Below are 22,730 nucleotides of genomic sequence, written 5' to 3'. Positions count from 1 at the left end.
ATGCCGCAGAACAAAAACAGCGGCGGGCGCTACTTTGGAAATTTTGTCACAAGTGAAGATGCCCAAAATACAGGAGAGGGGCTGGAAGGGGGCAGAAGCAAGGAGGCCGAGGATGCTAACAATACTCGTAATCATGGCAGGCCCAGGACGGGGACAGGAGTCAAGATTCAGGTTGACCTCCACGCCTTATTTGAGGCTGCATTGCCCGACTTGATGGCCAGTCCACGGCAACCGAGTTCAAGTTCAAGGGTGCAACTTCTGCAACCAAAACAACAACAACCGCCTGCACCACCACGACCTGCAAAACCACAACAACCGCTCACACCACAACAACGCCCACCCCCCGTCTCCCTGCAGGCGGACCCGAAACCAAAACAATCCCTCCGGAAGACGCCTAGTCTAACTCCATCCCTTCTTGCCATACCCCACCCTTCTCATTCGATAACTCTGTCCCTTCTCCCTCCTGATAACCAATCGCCTTCTTCTTCTTTTTCTTCTTCCCGACCAATCTCTCCTTCACTTTCAACTACAACATCGTCTGAGTCTGTCGAATATATCCACCAACAATATCCTGAAGCACAAAACGTAATTCGAAAGCGAGACGCGTTTCTCAATATGCTGGCCTGGCTACGAGGAGACCAACAGGGCGAAGAGGAGGAGGTCGACCAAGATTTGATAATACCAGATCAAGATCTCCCTGATGACCCTGGTACGTATTTGCATATCCTTCTTTCCAACGGATTGCTATTATTGCCCCAAAAAAATAATAATTCAATGATTATATCAATTAACTTCTAAATTGTGGGAAATGAAACAGAAACTCCAGGCCCAGCCACCTTTGCATTCAATGCGTTCAGAAACGGACTATTTGGGACTCCAAAACCAGACCTCGAAGTTCAGGATATCCGCCCGCACCATAACCCACGCCGTGAACGGGATCATCGTCCAAAGTTCGGCCGGGACGTTATGAGTGATGAGGATGTGTTTACGAGTTCGAAGCGACGAATACCCCTCGAAAGTCGCAGCCCTAGCCGTTTCAAGACCTTCGAGGATGCTATGACTCCACCAAGGAGGAATCCTCAGAGTATCTTGGTGACACCTGGCAATACGATCTCCAAAAAGAAGACAGTTTCTTTTGGCCCCGATCAAGTCCATGAGGACACATTCTGTTATGAATCTCGTACAGGACGTGTTCGATCTGGTCTCCCTGCGGACTACCCTGGAAAATTCCCTAGCCCGTGGACTCCAAAGATCACCAACGAACTCCCAAAGAGAAGGACGTCTCGAGAACTTGCCCGTGTTGAGGAGATCGAAATCTTCGAGGACCAGAACAAACCATATAAGGGAACGCCAAAGCCCAAGACAAAAACCTCGACAGTCTCAAAGACAAAGGATGACGCTAAATCTGTAGACGATCAAATTCAAGCTCTTCGTGAAAACACTGCCCGAATTAATGATATGATTGAGGAGGCCAGCGTTCAACAAGCCACCGATGTCGATATTACAGTTAACCTTGATGAGCCTCGTTCCCGTTCTGGAGTTTATTGGAAGGATAGATACTCAAATGACATCAACCAGGCGGAGAAGAAAGTCGAATTCTACAAGGCTCGCAAGGATACCTCCGTCGAGTTTGCTTCTAAAAAAGATGAGCAAGCCGCCAATCTAGCCACCAGGCTCAAGGAAGAAATCGAACTTCGAAAAAAGATGCAAGCCGAGATCGACAAATGGCAAAAGATGGCAATGGAAACCCGAACTGAACCAAATCCAACTGTAAACGCTCCTCTTACCGAAACATACCAACAAAAGACTATCGAACGCCTCCGCCGTGAAACATCCGAATACCGAGAGCTAATTCGACAGAAGGAAGTTGAAATGACCGACCACGAATACCAGCTGGACCGACAGAGAAGTGAAATCGACCGCCAGGCTCGCCGCATCAAGGATCTCGAGGCTTCCCTCCAGGCTAAAAAAGAAGCGGCAGATGAAGTCTCCCTATTTAATGCCAATGCCGAGTCTGAAGTTAGGAACCTCAAACGTGAACTTCGTAAGGCAGAAGCCGCCGCCGCTGGAAAAGATGTTCTCACCGCAAAATTCGAGAATTCCCAACGTGAGGTGGAAAGGCTCAAGCAACAGCTATCACTTGTCAAGGAAGAAAACCACCGCCTCAAGGTCCAACAGAAATCTGACAACCCTCTTGACGATATTCCTGTCAACCCCGCCAAAACATCTATTCCCGCTTCCCAACCTGCTCCCGAACAAGACATCTGGCAATCACTTTCTGGCCTCAATGCTCCTAAAGACAAACCCCGTAGCCGTGGCAGTCCCAAAATCACTGAGCACTCGGCTTTCCCCAACGTTAGCGTCGTTGATAGGAAACCTGAGCTCGGTGGAATATTCTCCAAACCCACACCTGCACCGGTCACAAAACCAAAGGACACTATCCCCACGATTGACGAATATCTCAAGCAGGAGGATTCTAACCTTACCCCCAAGAAGTCCACCGCTGTCGCAAACCTTCGATCTGCTACTACAAAAAACGACCCGAACTACAAGTCTACGCCTAAGCCTCGCAGATCCGTCATCTCAACCCCAATTATGACCGAAAAGGAGATTTTACGACAACTTGACCATAGCGACTTGTCTCTTCCCCCAATATCTCCAACAATGGCCTCGATGTCTGACACCGATCTTGATAAATTGAGGAGCATTGCAAAGCCCCTTCCAAGGAGAAGCCGGGAGGACCTTAAATACGATCCCGCAGCACCCAAACCCGTCAGCCCCATGAAGGCTCGTGGGATTGATGACGCTCCACCTTCTAGTCCAATGCCTGAAATCGGTGTTTTACCGCCGAAATACGAAACCGATGACGAAAAGGCTATCATGCGACGACAAGCTACGAGCCCTATGCCCAAATATTTCAACTTCGAAAAATCGCCAAATCCAAGGAGAGGAAGCTTTGCCAGCCTACGGAGCTTTGCTAATACAAAGCTTTCTAAGAAGAGTCCGTTAGAGCTGTGCGATGGTATATCTCTCAAGACTACGGCGGCTGTTGCGGCTCCTGTTGAGGTTACCGGCGTTGGCGTCACTGCTAAGACCAGTGCTGGATCCGACGCAGACGCAAAGCGAAAGCTGGCTGCCGCAAAAATGGCAGAAATGAAGGCAAGGATGAAAGCAGAGAGCAAGGCAGCTAAGAACTGAGTTCTTGACAACTCTTGCTTCCCACACCAACTTAGTGTCCTTTTTTCCTTTACTTGCTGCACCACATTTTGGAACCGTCAGAAAATTCCATGGGTCACGGCACGTCTTCTTTTGTATGAGAGCTAGTACCTCTACATATCCTTCTTTCTTTCTTTCTTCCTTGTCCTTTTCTCAATTTTTTTCTTTATATTTTCTTTTGACATTGGCGGCTGGCAGGCGTTTATGGAGTAGTGGATTTCCACCTGGTACCCGTTGGACTAATCCCCCCCCCCCTTATTTTTTTTTCTTTTTTTTTTTTTTGCAGCTTATATGGATTGTTTAATGATTGGAACCCTCTTAGCTTTCCCCTCTACCCATTGTTCATAGTTACCCGATTTCTTTGGTTTTCTATACCTCGTGCTTTCCTTTTATCGACCGTGAAATGATTCCCCCATTGCTTTTCTGTCTAGTTGATTTTAATACTTTTTTTTTCTGTCTTTGTTTTGTGATCCAAGTACATAAGACATGACTGATTGAATGAATGAAATACTTCTATCATGTGCATACTCCCGCGTAAATTTCTAAAAGTATCTTCTGCCAGACCGACCACCTAGCAGTAACAATGGAGGGTGCTTATTAGCCCCTTGATAATCGACAAATTGATTTCTGTTCCCCGGATAACAATAAGTACATCGAATAGTCGGGTTCTGCTGGCTCCCCATCCGGACCGCTCATTCTGAGCTAAAGCTAAAGCTAGGGAACCGACAGTGCAAGGTAAGGCAATGTACAGACATGCCGTTGTCTAGAGGGTTACTAACATCATTAATGCATCGTCACGCATGATCGTCATATTATATTACACAGAAAAAAAAAAGGCCCCAGTTTCTATTGAAACATTCTCCCATCCTAATAAAAAAAAGAAAAGAAAAGAAAAGAAATGCTTTCTCAGTCTCAATAAAATAAGCAGTGTAAAAAAAGAAAAAGAAATTGATCACATCATCTGCATCAAAGAGTTTTGCGCATAAGCCATCGGCTTAATGTTAGGATGTGGAACCGCGTCAAAGGTGACAAAGTCCAACTTATAGTCCTCATTGACATTGATGTAAGCTCCCTTGTTACCTGTCGAATCACAGTAATTCGGTGCGCTGAAGACGGTAATACACCTGCCGTCGTGTTCTTGTTCGTATCCTCCCATTCTGACCTCGTGACTTCGAATGACGGCTGTCAATCCGTTCCTGTCACAGAAACGTTTGGTAACATCTGGACCGAATTGCAGACCTACACCACGTTTCGAAGGTCCACGGCCTGGTTCGGTTTGTGGGTCGGTCCAGAGCATTTCCATCATTAAACCTTCGTTACCTGGTTGGCGTTGAGCATGGCGGTCGAGTTTGCGGATATCGTCCAGGGTGTATTTGTCGTCGGAGAAGAGACCGCCGTGGAGGACAAGGTATTTGGAGCCGATAAGGTGGGCGAGAGGGAGGGCGGAAAAGGTTTCGGAGAAGAGCTTGTAAACTCGCTCAGTATATTTGGCTTTGCATTCGCCTGGTTTGGGTGTTAGCGGTTATAATAGAGCGATATGCGGTGGGGTTAGGGTGTTTTTCTCTTTTACCTTCGAATCCATAGACCTTGTTCATTTGGTCGGCTTCGTGGTTTCCTCTGTTGATGAAGAATCCCTTTGGCCACAACCATTTGTATGCGAAAAGGAGTAAAGCGATTTCTGTCGACCAGCTGCCTCTATCCACAAAGTCTCCGTTGAATAGATAAGCATGCGACTCGCTCGGGTATCCGTTCTTGCCGAAGATTTCGAGCAAATCGAAGTACTGTCCGTGGGTATCGCCGCATATTGTGAGTTTTTTACCCTTTTCGACGGTAACTTCAGGCATTGTGGGTTCGGCGTAGAAGATTTCCTTGCATTTGAGGATGATACGGAAGACGTATTTCTTGTGTATCTTCTTGCCTTCCTTGAAACGCTGGGTCATGTCTTTTATGAAATCGAGAGTCATTTCTTCGCCAAGCTCAAGTCCTTCGTAGGTGTCTTCGACCTCTGTTGCAGGAACACGATCAGTATAGATTACTATATGGTTGGAAATTCACAAAAGCGTACTTATGCCGTCGAGATCTAGTCCTTCAGCAGCAGATGGGGGATCTCCGACTTCGATAGCCTTTAGAAACTCGGCCTTCTGGACCATCTTCTCACATTCCAATAGCTTGAGTCTGGCATCTTGATTTCCGGGCGCTATATCCAAACAGTTAACTGGCTGATCCCAAAATCATTGTATCAATCACCACAATGTTTCGGACGAACCTTTCTTTGTTACGGCCCTGAAATCCTTCAATGCTTCTTTCGGTTTCAATATCGCAGTATTTGCCAAGGCTCGTCTGTAATATGCCTATCTCCGATGATAATCCTTAGTATCGTTCCCCAATATCATTTTTGTTGGGTGAGTGCAAATTGAAGGATATAACATACCTTGACAAAACCAGGATCCAACTCGATAGCCTTTGTCGCATCGGAGATAGCATATCCGTATGCTTCGGTTTTAATGTATGCCTAAAGATCCCGATCGAAGTGTTAGAAAAATATCATATAACATCTCACAAACTATAACTTATCGAGAGAAGAAGAAATAAATCTACCTGAGCCCTGTTGGAAAAATATGCTGGAACAGTAGCATCCAGCTCGATAGCCTTGGAATACAGATCGATGGCCTCGTTCCAATCCTTTTTAGCAAAGGCTGCATTACCCTTATCCTTCAGAGCTACTGCTTCTTCCTTTGCGGAAGCCATGACTGTCAACAAAAGTGAGCCGGAGCTAACGTTTTCTCCCTTTTGCGACTATGTGGAAACTTTTTGTAGGATTAGCTCGGGATGTGTCCGTAATACCGATATCGGTTGGTGGGGCTGTTCGTTCGTTTTGGTGGCTCTTCAACTACTAATAGCAGGTTTGTAGTACGGAAGTGGCGGAGGTATTGAATCCAATAGAAAGATAAGTGAGGGATCGGGGATACTGCGGTAAAGAGTATGGTATCACGAAGAAGCTGTGGGTTGGTGTTGTTTATGGGACGTGGAGGGGGTGTAACGATAAAAGCCCACACGAGCAGAGCAAAGCTCAGATCTTCGCGCCACCTGAGCCAGGGTCTGAACTGGGTTGCCACCCCCGGGTATCCTAGTTCCCCGGCGAAGATCGGGCACAGATGCAACAAGCACAACACACCTCCAGCACTACGCACTTTAAAACATAACTTAGAACTGCATGGTTTCATAAAGTGGATCTATATATACAGTTGGAGCGTTCCGAATACTACAAAGCTATTCAATATCCCGATGTCCTGGTGCATGGTTGTTCCGTGCCCCGCGGCTCTCGTTGGTGGGATGGCACGCATTAGATCATGATATCACCGCATGCATGCTCACTCGCCAGATTCTAGAAGTCCGATCAATATTATCACATTTGACAACTTAGACGTCCCGTCTACCACTAAAACATAAATAGGACCATTACATAATAACAAACAGCCCACCTAGCGAAAAGGCTCCGGAGATAGTAATTTAACCTAGTTCATGAAACAATAATGACTAAAAAGGTTATGGTCTTCGTGAATCTAGATTTGCAAAATAATGTTGTTTCTACAGGTACTTAGACAATCGAGAGGGCAAATTGTCCCGCCGCACCCCTTGAACGAGGAAATCCCCGTTGGGAACATTTTTATATGAGCAAACACTTCTAAATAGAAAAATAATCCAGGCTACCTAGCTTCCGGGTTACTGGTTTTAAGGCTTCCTCTAACAATATAAATTAGACGAGAGTTCGATGAGAATCGAACCATGGTGCGAATCCCCAACCCAACTTATTGGAAATACTAGTACCCTTGGTGACGAGTAGAGGCTCAGCACTAACAGAATCTATTCCAAAATAGGTTTGGAAGGCTCAGGTCACAGTTGAGGAGTCTGGCGACGAGACAAGCTCAGGTATCGGATGCTTAGACATAGTCTCTCAAGCTTAATATAACCCAGGTTCGACACTTCCACGGCTGTGCACGTGCTAACTGCAAGCACCCCTGGGGTACGCAACCCATCGATTTAGTATTTGGATCCTGGTGATTGTAATCAAAGGCTGTGAAATTCGAAACTGAGTTTGTGCTTAACTGGGCCAATGCTTATATTTTGTGATATATGATTAGAAATCTAGAACTGAAATCGATAGCTCTTCTATCTTCTAGATCTATGTACAAAAGTTGGAATCATGATAATAAGTTGATATATATACTGGTATTTATTTTGCACAACTTCAAACTAAATATATTTAGGAAATCTTTTGGCTTCTTTGAGGAACATGATTAGCTGAACATGTTATAATGTTAACACAGAACCTAATAGGTAGTTCTTTCGATCGGATCAAAGAAGAACCAGTAATCCAGCGGAGCCAATTATGCAAAATTTAAAACGATACAATTCTAGAAGTCACATTCCTATCCAGAGTCTACACTAAATATCGATCTGCGCCTCTCGCGCCTCATTGGACCCCCTTATATCGGTTATGTCTTGGATCACACTCTCTTTGAAATACATAGATCCTTTGTTGATTACCGCCAACAATACGCCAGCGCGCTTTGCACCTGTTCAGTAGAATATGAGCTGTCAGAGGAGATCAATATGTTGTTATCAGGTGACGTGCTACGACTATGCTACCAGTCGGCCAAGCATCGACGAGATTAATATAATTTGAAACAAATGGTGTGGAACAGAAGCTGGAGTCCTATGGCCTGGGCCGTCGACCTGGTATACGATACCGCAAAGAGTGAACCACGTGCACGTCCAAGGTAGTCCACTACGGCGGTACCGCGGTTCGACGCTTGATATATATTACCCCCGAGCTGGTGGAATAATGCCGGGAGGTCCTCTAGACCATCTCTAATTATAGTAATGAGTTCACCTAGTTTAATTTTCCTCGGAATATATTAATAGGTATATATGGTTCTGGAAATTGGGCCTACGAGATCAACTTTCTGCGATACAAACACCTTGAGACATCATACTTTCTCTCTACTTTTTACTAAAGCCTTGGGCTTTATATTACACCTGGATTGATTTTTGGATATCTTAGAATACCCTACCAGCATCGTTTCGGAAGGCTGGACTCAGAAGCTAGCCCCTTCCCCAAATAGTTATTAATTCTGATTCTGGTTTCCCCGAATATACCATTTTATGACCTCGTCCAAGCCGCACCTTTAAGCACAGACAACCCGAGTAAAACGTCTTTAGTATCGTTCTCATCTATCTCTACAATATTTAATATAATACTGGTATTAGAACTTCCATTACCAATACACAAACAAAACTCGAACCGAAACCAACCACCCGCGTTAAAGTATTCTCCAATGAATCATCATTATCGACCAAAACCATCAGCTCCACCAGCACAATACCCTCCCCAAAATCAGAAAACCCCGCCAGAGATATCCCCTCCTACAAAATTAATTCCACCACAGGCTCAACTGACGAAACTCCCACTAAAACCGACAAACGCTACGGCGACATAATAAGCCCCCAATGGTTCTATAAAGACAAAATTACAATTAAATACCCAACCGTAAAAACTATCTTAGGTTTAGACATGAACAATATCGATAGAACTCACTTCCCTAACAATAAAGACCTAATCCTGCCAGTTAGATACGCAAATATCTTCGCGAGCGTCGAACAAGCCAGGCCGTACATAAAGATTAGAATACTACAATATAAGAATTGCAATTGCGTTAATAACGGAACTATGATACCGAATTAATTCAGTAGGGCTGATGGTGTTTGTAAGACTAATCGGGATGTTTTAATTTGTTAACTTATATATAGTAAGTTTTTTTAGAACTCCTTTAAAAAATGATTGGGCTCGTGAATTTGTAATAATATTTTTTAAATTGGATTAGCCTCCAAAAGCGCCTGTACAACAGCATTACAAATCCAAGAAGCAAACCACCAGCAGGTCTCGGGGAGTAAAACCAAGATCCACAGCCATAATAGGGTCTGTGGTAGTAAGCACGGATAAAACGCGGAGAGGGGTGTGAAAAATCATCAGAATGTAGAGAGAAACAGCAAAGCGTAAACCCCAGGACGCATGCACGCTAATAAAACCGAGTGGATAAAGATCTGAGCGAAGGTATTGCAAATAGAGGGGAGCAATAAATAGGGAAGGCTCAAAGAAGTGTTAGTGTTTGTGAACGACGAATAATGTGCTTGTGAAAGAGCTTCGGACTGAAGTAACAGTAAACTTTGAAGACGCTCATGTCGGGCGTGGAGTCGCAGTTCGGGAACTATCCTCGAGATTGATACCAAGGACTTGCTTGTTGGGAGTAACAGCAAGTCTCTTAGCTTCATCTTCGGCTGGGTCCTCTTCAACATCGTCATCTTCAGTATCATCCTCGGCGCCGTCGTCCTCATCTAGCAAAGTTTGTAAGTTTCAACTCAACTGCTAAGTCTGGTTTGCAATGATCTTCTTACCATAAGTCATCTCGGCATCACTTCCTCCGAATGAACCTTCGTCACTTCCTCCAAATGACTCCGCTCCGGAATCATACCAGAAATCATCAGAAGCATCATCCTTAGGTGGGGGCTTGATTTCAGCGCTTGATGGCATGATGAAACCTTCTGGTATATCTTTCTTAGAAGTTTCAATATTCTCTGTATCCAACGTTAGAACTTAAGACTACTTTTTATGACCCGGTTATTGTTTGAATGCATACCGCGAACTCTAGCATTGTACGCTTCTGGGTCGTTTCTCAACATGACACCGGCATCAACATTGGCGGCCGAAGATACTTCAGCGTCATCCAATAAGCTCAGAATTGAGATGAGAACGGATTCGACGCGTTGGGCTGGCGACCATCGTTCCTAATAAAAGCTTTAGTCTTTTATTTCTAAATATAGCCATGATTCTATTCCCATACGCTTGCAAGCTCGCCAGACATCTCATCTTCACCTGGCGGGTGAAGGATGGAGATGCAGAGCTTCCCATCGGGATAGATATTCGGATGCCAGAGAGGTCGTAGGAAGCGGAATTCCGGAGGAGAATACGGGTAGTTTGAAGGGAATTTCAATTCGGCCTATACGGGAAAAACAAAATGTGTGGTTGGTACATATTAGTGGTTCGAGGCGGACCAAGCGAGGTTGGGAGGATCCATGCTGACCTTAAAATACCCACCGTGGTAGACGGAAGTGGGGTTGGAGACAATAATGGCTACGTCCCACAAGAAGAGGTTGTCACCTTTGCCCAGCTACATTGGAAAAAACAGAAACCCAAATCAGCGCCTGTAACAACCACCAGTACCAACTGTTCGGACCCTCGCCGTACCTGGACATTCAACCAAGGATTCTCGCCGGGCTTGGAGAGCTGCTTAAACTCGTTCATCAAGATTCGTTCCGCCATTTTCGACCGGTCTCGTGCAGATAAGGTATTTCCTTTTGATAAAAGTTGCAGGATTGATTCGGTGAATCAGGCTTCGCGGGGTAGTTTATGACTCTACTACGTGGTCGATGGCCACGACGTTTATTGATAGGCCGACTGGTAGGAACGACAATGAATGCCAGGATAGGAAGGTCGAGGTTGTGGATATCTCTGTGTCCAAAAAGTAGGCTCGGATGGTGATAGGTGGCAAGGCGGTAAATTCGAAGATGCTAGACGAAAGGGTGAATGTAAAGAAAGAAGGGAGAGAGGAAGAAAGAAAGAAAGAGAAGCAGAGAGGAAGAGAGGAAGAGAGGAGTGGGAAGTTGCAGAGAGGTTCGGGGATTGGGTGAGGGATCACATCAATGAGAGTCCAAAGTGAGTCTAAGCGAGTCCTGAACCCTGCACTTCCCGCACCACCACGGTCCTGTCCTAGCTTGCTTGTAGAAGACTGACGAAGTCCGATGTTTGTCGACACCAAAGGATCCTAAATTTCTAGTATATATAAATACCTAGTAGTTTGTTACAGTTGGTAGTGGGGGTAAAGTGGTGATGATGATGGAAGAGTGGGAATGTGGAGAGGATGGTGATGATGGTTGGTGAGGTTGATTCCGTTATATCGCTCCCAAAGAGAGATATTTGGTTATGACCGTGAACATGAGGGCACGACACCAGCACTGCACTGATATACTAGATACGGATACGGATACAGATACAGCGGGAACGGACATTCGACCGACGATAATAAACTATAGTCGGGAACTGTTAAGGTCGATATGATACATCTCCTGAGCTGAGCTAAGCTAAGCGTGAGACCTTGGAGAGCTCGTGTGTCCCAGCAAGATGACCTGGTTGGTTCGCCCCACCCTGCGCTGCAACGAAAAAAGTAAGTCATTTGCACTTTGAATTGATCCCATCCCATGCAAACGGTGCAGCAAGCACCGAATTTTGGATATTTGTCACAAGTCTTGTCAACGAGGCCGGTCATATTACGAATAACCCCGCCGGTTTGGATAATAGATATCGTAATGCTGGACAGCCTAAACCCATAGCGCGCCCGCCATACTCTTCTTACCACCAGTACTCCTACTACTCCTGCTACTACTATTACTACTACTCCTGCTACCTAGGTAGTTAGTATGGTGTAATTTGATCACTTAGCGGCGGGCTGAAAATCACACGCGATCAACACGTTTTTTTGCTGTCCAACTTTTCGTTAAACCGAAACTTCAATTGCATGAGAGTTAATTATAATAACTAAATAATTTATCGAATCCAATTTTCTATTGATATAATCCCTTAGTGAGAGTTTGGTAAGGTCTGTAGAGTTCTGGGGCATAATTCGCCAAATTCTTTACATTCCTTGAAAATGTTATTACTAAATGAATATACCTGACTAATTTTTTCACATTCCTTTCACCAGCTTGCTAGCTGTGAGTGCCGGAATCGTCTCCCTCTGTAAAGATACATCTTTAGCCAACTTCTGGGATTTATAATCAATTAAGATCATTCTCCAAGTATCGAGTTCTGCTCTAGGATACGGTGGCGAATGGCCTAAGCTAGATAAATCACGTATTGGGAAGGTATTATTATACTATGTATGCAGTAGCTATGGCTGCAAGACTACAGACTTACATGCTATACTCATGATAAACGACTCCGATACCGATATTGTTTCAACATGTAGAATATATATATATTTATTTCATTTATTATTTAAACGAAGGCTTATTAACGTATGTATGCTTGCAAAACCTGCTCAAATGTAGTCAGCGGTTCTTCGCTAAGTAGCGAGTGTAAGGTACTGAGGTATATTGATATATCAGCAGAAATGTTTCCGCGATTAAAAATAACATTGACTGCTGTTGGTTACACGACCATGTTACATGCACGACTAGGCCATTACTAGCTGTGTACGAGAGTTTAAAGAGACAAAATTCTAGAACTAATCTTAATATTCTGAGCGAGCCGGATGTAGACCAGAGGGTTTGCATGCACATGCATATGAAAATAAATAAGCCAGGGTTTCGGGTTTCGAGGGTTTCTATTATAAACACGAAAACCCAGTTAACTTGACATCAATCCATCAAGTCTAATACATTTTCTATATTGTCTCAGACTTCAAGGATAAACCTCTGAAATTTACATGGATCGAATCGAATGGTCTTAAACGAAATTAGATGATCCCTGTAACTACTGTGTTGTGATGTCGTTGACCTCCGCGCGTCATAGTGAACCATCATGCAATGCCCGTTAAGTTAGTCGATGCAATGTACCCATCGAGTCATAAGCCCGTACAAGCAAGTACCAGCCCAGCTACCCAGCCCGCACGCATCCTTCCTATTCGCAGCCCCTCCGTCCCGCCTTTAAAGCCTTACGCTTTTGCCATGTGCTCCCTGCCATCTCCATCCTTCCGCAACCAAACCTTCTCAGCCTTCTGCCACGCTCCGACGTGAACGTGAATCAACCTTCAAATCTTCTGCCAGTATTATATTCGATATCCGCGATTCTAACAAAGAGACATCATCGGAGCGCGGAAACTACTTCGATCGTTGTATTTACACTACCCGAGCAGTGGGAACTGTTACCGTTTGTAGGAGATCAAATAACCCACCAACTAGAACAATCTCTTTTCTTTCTTTTTTTTAAGATAAAAAAAAAGAGGAACCGATAGGGAGCTCTGCCGGCCATGGCATCCTCATCCTCATCATCCCGTCGTCCGATTGTTCCCGAAATATCCTGTCCCTTGTGTAGCTATACTGCAGATGACGAATCCATCATACAGTTGCATTTCGAAGCTATTCATGATAACGACAACCCCGCGCCCCCACCAGTCCCTCCGAAACCGGATTCACCTCGATGGCCACCTCTCACCAAACAGAAGCTGGTATCTCAACCTCAACCTCAAACTCCCGTTGCAGGTTATGAAGACGATGCCTATGATCCCTTCAGGTACCAAGTTCCGAATAACAACAGCCAGGAAATCGTCGGTGCACCGGTCTGGAGGGTCGATGCAGCCAACAAAACAGATAAACCGGCTGTCGTCCCGGCCGTACAAAGAGACGCACCTAATGCAGAGGTGGAGTATGTAATATGCGAATGGAAGGGTTGCGGGGAGCCCGTTAGCTTCTTAGAGTTGGAAGAACACTTTGCAATGCATGAAACCGAGCTGGAGATCATGGACGACGACGACGACGACTACAAAAATGAGAGTGATGGGGGCCTTCAAGTCGGAGATTCTATTGTCGGCCAGAGGGAGAGGAAAGGCGATGCTTTGATGGACGCTGCTAGCAAAAAACGATACACCCCGAAGAAGGAAGGGCCAAGCAACCGTCATCCGAAAAAAATGGGCCAGATGGAGAGGAGGTTAGAGAGTGAAGCTATAGCGAACGAGGTCTTAGTAATGACTCTAGATGAAGACGACAACGACACGATCAAAGTGGAGAAGTTAATAGTCGCCCCGGAACCCAAGACCCAAATAGACATTGAGTGCAAGGACTACGATTTTATCAACAGAGATGAATTTACCGAAGAAGATGATGAGGAAAAGCTTAAGGGCGACGAAAGCCGTCAGTATGGGAGTCGTCACGGCAAAAGGCTACACAAACATAATCCGGGTCAACCCATCAACGGATACGGAGGCTACGAGTTCTCAGATCCAAGGCGACCCCATAAGAAGCATACCAACGGGTCCAGTGGGACGAGCAAGCCAGCCGAGGTCGCTGCACGTTTTAAAGCCAAACTTGTATGATCTCGTACACGCCTGTCAAGCTGACTGTTATACGGTCTACTAACTTCAGTATAGAAGAAGTCTGAGCTTGGACCTTATGCGAACGAAAAGCGAATGCCCGAATGGCTCAAAGACGCCCTCAAGGAGGGAGGAAGGCAAATAGTTACCAAAAACATCGGTTCCGACGGCACCATATACATCAAGAAGAGCTACGAAAATGAAACATCAGGCCTTATCCCCGTTATACGACAGCTCTGTGCGGCGGACCCGAGTGTCAAAAAAGCATACGTCTGCCACCCATCCGTAAAGCATGTCTACAAAGAACACCCTGCGGCAAATGGGTTCTGCGGCTATCGCAATATCCAGATGATGGCTTCCTTCTGTCAGAAAAACTTTGTTCCTGGGTGTGAACGACTATATGGTGAGCGGATTCCGACTATCATCGATATCCAGAAATGGATCGAGCAGGCGTGGGATAGGGGTATCAATGCACACGCTCGAGAAGAAACTGGTGGGATCCTATACACTAGGAAGTACATCGGGTCGTCTGAAGTCGAAGCTATGTTCACATCCTTCGGAACATCTACGATTCCTCGCCAGTTCTCAGAGCCAAACCAACAGATCAACGCTCTTCGACATGTATGGAATTATTTCTCAAGGGGGTTTGACCACGAAACCGACAGGGTAGTCCAAACAGACAAGGCACCGATATATTTCCAACATCAAGGACATTCGATGACAATCGTTGGGGTTGAACAGTACAAATGTGGAACCCTTTGCTTGCTTTGCTTCGATCCAATGTTTAGCCCCTCCCAAAACATTCGCAAACTCATCGGAGAGAAGAGGATCCGCTCGAACATCGCTCATGGGAAGCTTTTGAAGTCGTTTAGAAGAGGGGGACCGTATCTCAAACGGTATGATATCTTTGAGATGGTTGAGTAAGTGGTTCATAACCTATTATCTCCCCCCTGCATGCTTCATTATTGGCTAATAAATCATTATAGACTTGCTCCAACATTTGAACCCGATTCTACTCTTTACGAGTAAACGGGATAACTTGGGCAATCTAGGCTCCGGTGGCTCCCACCACCCACGATATTCTAATTCTTGCTTGACTTTAACAATCTCTTTGCGTTTTGTGCCAGAAGAAACTTTGGCAATAATCGAACAAATAATGGGTATTTCTTCTCAATTCAGGAAGGCGAATTGCGGTGGACATAAGTTTTGCTTTTATATTTTTCTTCCGACGCTTTTGTGTGTCTTTCCAGCAAATGCTCGATGGTTTTCGAACTCTTATTTCTGGAGCAGATGGCGTTTGTTCTTTAGCCAAGATTTTTTTTTCCCCTTCCATAGCATGGATTAGCCTCTTTCTAGCTTCAGCGTCTATCTATCGAACCTTGATTCTGCAATCAAAGAAAAAGCTTGGGACTTTACAAAATACAACAAAAACTAAACATCAAACCCTCTCCAGCGATTGGATTTATAACTCTGTCCGATATATTAAGGTCGTAACGATATCATCTCTTTCTCCAACGAGATCAATCCTAACTCACTGCGCCTTCAGATTTGATCTTCCAACACAGAAAAACAATATGCCACTCGACCGCATCACTTTTGTAACGGGTAACGCCGGGAAACTAGCTGAAGTCCAAGCCATCCTTGGACAATACATCAAGATCGATAATCACGGACTCGATCTTGAAGAGATTCAAGGCACGATCGAGGAGGTTTCTTCGGCGAAATGCAAGAAGGCTGCTGAGGCTGTGAGTCTTTTTTCATAAATTCCTGTGACTCCTGTTGAGTTTCACATGCCAAAATGGCAAATCTCGAATTCGTCAGGTGGACTAATTCGATGATTAGCTCCAAGGGCCAGTGCTTACAGAAGATACTTGTCTCTGTTTCAATGCTCTAAACGTAAGTACTTATATTAACATCACTTAATCGTCACTATAAGCATGTATTACCAACTAACAATATAACATAGGGCCTTCCTGGTCCATACATGTAACTACTCAACATCCAACTCCCGGCCTAATTAGCACTCTAACAACAACCTAGTCGACCTAACTAACTGACTAACTAACTAATGCGAATCAACCCAGAAAATGGTTTATGCAAGGCGTCGGCCACAGCGGTCTCAACAAACTTCTGGCGGGGTTTGAAGATAAATCCGCAGAAGCAGTCTGTACGTTCGCGTTTTCGGAAGGACCTGGCAGTGAGCCATTGATCTTCCAGGGGAGGACACAAGGGAAGATTGTGTGTCCCAGAGGACCGCCGAAGTTTGGATGGGATCCGATTTTTGAGTATGAAGGACAAACGTGAGTATTCAGTTTAGGGAGGAGAGGCTGGTATTGACGTTATGATCTGAGTGCTGATTTTTTGGGGGGTTAGGTATGCGGAAATGGATAAGGAGAAGAAGAATAGTGTTTCGCATAGGGGTAAGGCCTTGCAGAAGTTCAAGGAGTTCTTAGAGACTTATGAGAAGAGGGAGGAGACATCTGCATAAAAATTTAGAAGCCGATTACTGTCTCACAGACTAAAGTCTAGCCCTCGTTATATCTCCTTACTACTGAATGTTTATGATAGAGCAATAGTCTAGACCAGAGAAATAGATGGAGTCAAGCTTGAAAAAGAGAAATTAGATATCTCTTCGAATTTTTTAGAATTATTGGTAATAAATCTAATCCTCCGATTCGTTGTTATTCGCCTTCCATTGCTCCACCCAGGCTGTGATTCTTTCCACATTGCTCTCAATCTCATCGGTTTCGTTACTCTGCAGCTCGATGACGATATCCTCGTCATATGCCTCTCTTGCCTCCTCCAAGATAACCTGCATGATCTCCGCATCAATGTTCTCATCAAGCTTTTTGTCTGTTGGTCATGATAAATTAGTATGTCAATAAACCTATAAAAGCATAATGAAATGGAAGTGGGAAAAAGAAATACCAGAGTAGTCTCTAATAGGGGAAATCTTGTTAGCACACTAATTCTGCTGATATACTCCAAAATATTCAATATTTACGATCACCTACCGGGCTTTCAACCGATCAAATAGCACTGTATTATCCGTCCTCAAAACGACCACAAGGTCGATCCAGCTTTTTGGAAAGATGTCACAGACATGCCAGTCTATTATGTATCCTCCTTTCTTGACATCATCCTCAATTGCATCTAACAGCTACAAAGAAGAAGAAAAAGAAAAAATTTGTATGTTAACATCAGTACATTCCTGGCATAGCATGGTAGTTTTACAACTCTAAATCGATAATAAACTTACCTTGTCTTCATCCACCTCCCAAGACTTTAATTCCTCGTCAAAGGTTTCATAGCAGTTGTTATCCTTTGCAACTTGGTTGATGGATAGATGTTTTAAACCGGTGGCTTCAGCGAGTAACTCGCAGTGTGTTGACTTTCCTGGTGGGTTTTAGGTTTCATGTGTTAGGGGGTATGTAACATTTAAGTATACCGCTATAGATGCGGAAACCATTTTTTCTTTTCTTTTGATGGGTATTATACCTGTTCCTGGTGTACCGGTGATTATTATGGTGGGTAGCTTCGCCATTTTGGATCTATCAGATGTAGTGATGGATAAGTGGAAGAATTTGTTGTTTGTTGGAAAAAGGTTTGCGCCCGCGGAGAGTTTGTCCCGGTAGAAGCTGTGGGTAGAGCTTCCCCTGCAGCCTCGGAGCTAAGAGGTAATATTGGTACCGGTAGGATCAATATATGCAATATCGACGACTGAAGTGATCTCGATAACCAATGAAATCACGTCTCGAGAAGCTAGTTGTATAGGATACCATGGGAAGGAAGGTCATTCGTAGGGGGTATCATTCGTAATGCTATAACAAAAAGGCTCTAAAATACCATGCTAAGAGCGAAAAAAACATATATCGCACGATTGTTCAACCCGATTACGAGCTAGAACTACTCGATTCCAGATGCTAAAAGGGTCGGAAAGACCCTTGAAAACCTCTCCTCCTTCCGCTATATTATTGTCTAATCAATCGTTCGCTATTTAGAAAAAGTTAGTACACTCGTTTTTATGAGTTTGGAGGTTAGGGGGCCAAGGAAATACCACAAAGCTATCAATCCCCAGTTCGAATAGTTCATTATTTACCCCTTCTCCACCCGCGTGTTCAACCGCTAGATTTCCCGCCAATGTCAATTATAAATGCCATGTACATCATCAAGGCTCTTCCGGGGATTTCACATACGCGATAAAGGGTTCTTCACAACTATAGGCATCGCGTCAGTGAGTCTCATTTGCACGTGTTTCGTGGGGATAGATTCGGCTATGCCAGTCTTACCATATTCGACATATAAATTCACATATATCTGATGTAACGACGACTTTAGACTTTCCGTCCGAATGTCCGTCAACATGACGAACCGTAACGACGATAGAGTCTCGTAATAGTGCAGCTTATAATGCCCGGTCCGATAGCAGAGAAATGAGTCTTCGCTATAAGAACAATCCATAATATAATAAACCCCTTTTTAGCTCCCAAACCGTTTCAAATTTCGGACATAAGACTATTTCAAAGAAGAGGAAGGTATCCTTACGGTCCGCAGAGCTTCTTTACCATATTCCGTAACGAGAATATAACACCAAATACCAATTTTGCCTGCTCAGCCATACTCAGCCTGTTACCCGAACTTGGCTTTTCGGCGACAGATGTAGCAACAGTAGCCGCCGACGAAGCGGTTACAGGACGGGAGAGTGGTTGTGTCGCGGAGGAGACGTTATTGAGCCATTGCCTGATGTAGATGCATTCACCTAGAACGTGTACGGTACACCGTCAGTCGCGGAATCACATCAAAGGTCGATTATGGACTATTGAACGACTTACAATGCCTGTCGAATATGAAGAAACTATAGACAACCATGTTTATTCTACTACGGGCTTCTGGTGGGGGGAAGGGTAGGTAGATGGGTCTGATATGAGGCCGGTTATCTTGTGGCGGCTGTGTTACGTTTGGAGCTTTGGAGCTTTGGAGCTTGAAGCTGAGGCCACATACAAAGTCGGCCTCAGCCACACAACACAACACCAACCACTCCAGTCGGCTTAAGGATTCGAGGCTAATTCGGTTCTAGAATTCTGATTCTAATACAATTAGCATTAAAGTATGTACATATGTACTAGTATATATAGTATAGTATATATACAAACTGCAGTCAGTCTTGAAACTAACGAGCAAGAGAACAGCCGAGCAAATTTAAAGCCAGGCTGGATCAAACTGCACACAGCTTAAGTTTGGTTACGAGATCAAGACTAATATAATAACTGCAGTTGCGAAACCGACATCCCTCAAAATGCAACACTACAACACATATTAGCATTTACATCGACATTGCATTGACACCAACGCCGCAGCAGCAATTAATTCTGGTTTACGAGATAAACACCAACAGTTCTCACTTTCAACGGTATATATAAGTACCAAATATGTTGTCCAGGACCGATATGTATAAGGTGTCAATAGGCCACCGTGGACGTAGACGCAGCACTATTCTTCTGCCGCATAATCGTCATAGGCAACGGATGCCCCTACTTCTCTACTCTCATAGATCTATACACAAACCTGATTCACGTAATTATTGGATTTGGGTATCAATTCTACATAATCATATTTAACTGCCGGCATGCCCGGCTACGTAATTAAATTGTGCTGGCGTCGGCATAACTCAGTAAATTTAGGACAGACACTGTACAAGTAAGTTGCTTTATATATAACTAGTACTAAGTAAGTAAGTACTTTGCTAGGCTCGACTTGCAAGCTTGCTGTGCATACGTATTTTATACGCCTGCAACCGTCCGGCAGATACTGTTAACCGACACGACTCGAAAACTGATTAGACCTTTCCTTTTACCTTTTGGGATCCCATATCTATATTGTATTATAATATCCCTTTCCAGACATCTACTTTCCTACCCTAATCCCGAAACATAGATCAGTATGAGTGTATAAAAGGAATGAAATGCTAACAAGCATCACATGTGCGTGGACTATTATAGGCCCCCTCTAGCTCCTCCATCAGACGCATTTCTATCCATCACAGCTCCAGGCCTATACCTTGTATCACTTCAACTTCAAAAAATCAAGCTTGTAGTCTTCGCTATATGCGAGACATAAAAAAAATGCATATACTAGGCCTTCTTATCCTTTCATGGCTGTCGACGGCCGTGCCTATTCTAGACCAACCGCCAACCTCACCGCTTTTGAATACTACCATCCCGGGTACAAACTCTTCTACACTCGCGATAATTGATTCTAGATCTGCTATGGCTCCCAAAACGCTGGGCCTGGCCCAGAACAATACTGTAAAACTAGACCACCCTCCCGCCATGGCAGAGGCTGCCGCCGATATGCTACAGAGTAAAGATAACAAAGAGATGCTAGGAAAAGACAGTGGCCACGGGACCTCAGTAGGCCATTCAACCAGAGGAGACCCTATCGGGCCCTCATACTTTTTTACGGGCAGAATGTTCATTAAGTGCTTCCACAGACAGTATATACTGGACGGGACGCTTCCCCCAAACTTCGCAGCCGCAGCATCACGAGGCATACCCGCTTCGAGTTTTTGGAAAACCGATGGCAAGGAACGTGTGGTAGCTAGCCGACAAACGGAGTGCCTAAAATGCGATTGCTCCGCTGATGGGTTGATTATTAAATCATCCTCTCCCATCAAAGCCGGCCGGAAGCGTAGATATTACCGTTGTAAGTCGGACAAAATAGCTTTACTATGTACCTTTCAAATGGGTAAGTAATCTAACACCCTACTAAGCCGCGAGGACTGTTATATGCCGATTTCCTGCCGTCCATGTATTCTACATTAACTGACAAATTAATCGCCTGGTCAAATTCGAAAGGTTGTTATTGCTACCACGAACTCGGGGCCCCAGAGCCTAAAGAAGGAGTTTCTCTTTCCGACCATGGAAAAGCTATCGGGAAACTTGGCCTTACGGAGAAATTTGGCAACCCAAACTGGTTTTGGCCACCCAATAGCAAGGAAACCCGCGTCTTTTGGCCCTCGCCACCCCTTCCAAATGACCCATATAGAACATTTCAGCTAGCTCCCGATACGAAGGAGCCATACCGGCTAGAGGGCCCTGATCTTGATTACCCCGACGATTCGACTGATCTTGGTTCGGGGATTGGAGATGGGTTTTCTAAATTTGTCGATTTTAAATATGGTCAAGATTTTGGTTCTAGCTCAGGAGTCTGGAAAAGGGACATTGGGAGCAAATCCTCAGATAGGATGTTAGATGAGAAAAGAACTGTGTAGATTGTCCAAAAAGGACGGTTAAAGCTATGAATTGATTATGTTATATTGATATATATATATATCGATCATCCCGCTTGAGTTCTTTAGGGAAAGTTCTTAAATTTTTGTACTGTAGCAAAAGTTCCTTCGGCCTTGTTAACATGTTAGTCTTAATTATAAAATTTTTTATTTTTATATCTGTTTTAACAAGCGCTTAAGCAAGTTAGTAGGTAAGCCAAATTTTGTATGTTGTGCTGTCTCGTGATCACAATTAATACTAATACTAACCTTAAAACCCTAAGCATGGTACTTAATTATATATAAGTTGGATAACATATATATAATGTGTGTTTTTATGCGTTATGCATATGGTACGTAATGACGGCCCCGAATCTCTAATTACACATGTACTACATATGAAGTTCTCGATCTTGCACATGTAAGGTGAGCTTCCTCAAATCAATCCGTTCATCAATGCTGGTGCCGAGGCTATCGATATCATCAATGTATTCTTGGTTGCGATACTCTTTTCGGATAAATTATAAACCATTCGATCGATCACCGCGCCGCCAGAACCAAAGTTATGTTCAATCCCAATAGCCACTCCTCCAGGGCTAATCACAAAACAAATATTTTTCCATTCCACATCTTCTGAACATATAGATCGTATTTCGAAACCTCGTGTATATACTAGGCATACATCATTGTTTAACTGGCCAACTGGCGTCTAGCTAGGTGCATACGGTGACAATGCAATGTCATTAACACTTCGTGAACTAGGCCAGACAAAATTCGTGGAAATCAAATAAAAATTACAAGTATTGCCTCGATAGTTCGTTACACCCCCCGTGAGCTCAGCTTTCGAGGAGTTTTGAGCAACAGTCCCGGTATTCTCCCTTAAGCTTGAAATCTCGAGGTCGTTATCTATCGTAAGTAATATTAATAATTAGAGGGAGAAGTTTCGAAAGGTTTCACTGTCATTACAGTTAATGGAAACCGCACATGATGTCGATTTGAACAACATTTACATAAACTTATAAGCTGAGGTACATATACACATGCTGCTAGCGCTCCTCATTCTATGTTCTCTAGGATGTATATACAAGACCGTCTTCTAAACT

The 22,730-nt window shown here is 44.3% G+C and overlaps 8 protein-coding genes across 8 annotated transcripts; 4 read left to right on the top strand and 4 right to left on the bottom strand.

The window, feature by feature from the left end:
* On the top strand, positions 1–3,198 carry AOL_s00215g638 (uncharacterized protein; the record flags this gene model as incomplete). The annotated part of the gene is made up of 2 exons (XM_011129840.1): positions 1–709; positions 818–3,198. The coding sequence occupies 2 exons, from the start codon at positions 1–3 to the stop codon at positions 3,196–3,198; spliced, it is 3,090 nt and encodes a 1,029-aa protein (XP_011128142.1).
* Positions 3,199–4,168: 970 nt separating this feature from the next.
* AOL_s00215g637 (uncharacterized protein) lies at positions 4,169–5,964 on the bottom strand (the record flags this gene model as incomplete). Its single annotated transcript, XM_011129839.1, has 6 exons — positions 4,169–4,719; positions 4,787–5,221; positions 5,282–5,413; positions 5,483–5,567; positions 5,648–5,728; positions 5,815–5,964. 6 exons carry the CDS (start codon positions 5,962–5,964, stop codon positions 4,169–4,171), a joined length of 1,434 nt encoding a protein of 477 aa, XP_011128141.1.
* A 3,490-nt stretch (positions 5,965–9,454) lies between these two features.
* On the bottom strand, positions 9,455–10,597 carry AOL_s00215g636 (uncharacterized protein; the record flags this gene model as incomplete). The annotated part of the gene is made up of 6 exons (XM_011129838.1): positions 9,455–9,612; positions 9,673–9,852; positions 9,915–10,062; positions 10,119–10,274; positions 10,359–10,445; positions 10,523–10,597. 6 exons carry the CDS (start codon positions 10,595–10,597, stop codon positions 9,455–9,457), a joined length of 804 nt encoding a protein of 267 aa, XP_011128140.1.
* Positions 10,598–13,301: 2,704 nt separating this feature from the next.
* AOL_s00215g635 (uncharacterized protein) lies at positions 13,302–15,389 on the top strand (the record flags this gene model as incomplete). The annotated part of the gene is made up of 3 exons (XM_011129837.1): positions 13,302–14,357; positions 14,418–15,280; positions 15,347–15,389. 3 exons carry the CDS (start codon positions 13,302–13,304, stop codon positions 15,387–15,389), a joined length of 1,962 nt encoding a protein of 653 aa, XP_011128139.1.
* A 545-nt stretch (positions 15,390–15,934) lies between these two features.
* AOL_s00215g634 (uncharacterized protein) lies at positions 15,935–16,848 on the top strand (the record flags this gene model as incomplete). Its single annotated transcript, XM_011129836.1, has 5 exons — positions 15,935–16,105; positions 16,203–16,256; positions 16,327–16,346; positions 16,445–16,660; positions 16,734–16,848. 5 exons carry the CDS (start codon positions 15,935–15,937, stop codon positions 16,846–16,848), a joined length of 576 nt encoding a protein of 191 aa, XP_011128138.1.
* A 174-nt stretch (positions 16,849–17,022) lies between these two features.
* On the bottom strand, positions 17,023–17,904 carry AOL_s00215g633 (uncharacterized protein; the record flags this gene model as incomplete). Its single annotated transcript, XM_011129835.1, has 5 exons — positions 17,023–17,213; positions 17,289–17,299; positions 17,375–17,520; positions 17,620–17,756; positions 17,859–17,904. 5 exons carry the CDS (start codon positions 17,902–17,904, stop codon positions 17,023–17,025), a joined length of 531 nt encoding a protein of 176 aa, XP_011128137.1.
* A 434-nt stretch (positions 17,905–18,338) lies between these two features.
* Positions 18,339–19,229, bottom strand: AOL_s00215g632 (uncharacterized protein; the record flags this gene model as incomplete). The annotated part of the gene is made up of 6 exons (XM_011129834.1): positions 18,339–18,353; positions 18,418–18,485; positions 18,557–18,577; positions 18,650–18,804; positions 18,906–19,119; positions 19,193–19,229. The coding sequence occupies 6 exons, from the start codon at positions 19,227–19,229 to the stop codon at positions 18,339–18,341; spliced, it is 510 nt and encodes a 169-aa protein (XP_011128136.1).
* Positions 19,230–20,482: 1,253 nt separating this feature from the next.
* Positions 20,483–21,630, top strand: AOL_s00215g631 (uncharacterized protein; the record flags this gene model as incomplete). Its single annotated transcript, XM_011129833.1, has 2 exons — positions 20,483–21,062; positions 21,215–21,630. 2 exons carry the CDS (start codon positions 20,483–20,485, stop codon positions 21,628–21,630), a joined length of 996 nt encoding a protein of 331 aa, XP_011128135.1.
* Positions 21,631–22,730: the final 1,100 nt, after the last annotated feature.

The sequence above is a fragment of the Orbilia oligospora genome (assembly GCF_000225545.1).
Source record: "Orbilia oligospora ATCC 24927 unplaced genomic scaffold scaffold00215, whole genome shotgun sequence".
In the NCBI taxonomy this organism is placed as follows: Eukaryota; Fungi; Ascomycota; class Orbiliomycetes; order Orbiliales; family Orbiliaceae; genus Orbilia; species Orbilia oligospora.
The sequence above is the reverse complement of the archived record's forward strand: the minus strand, read 5'-3'. Positions and strand labels throughout refer to the sequence as shown.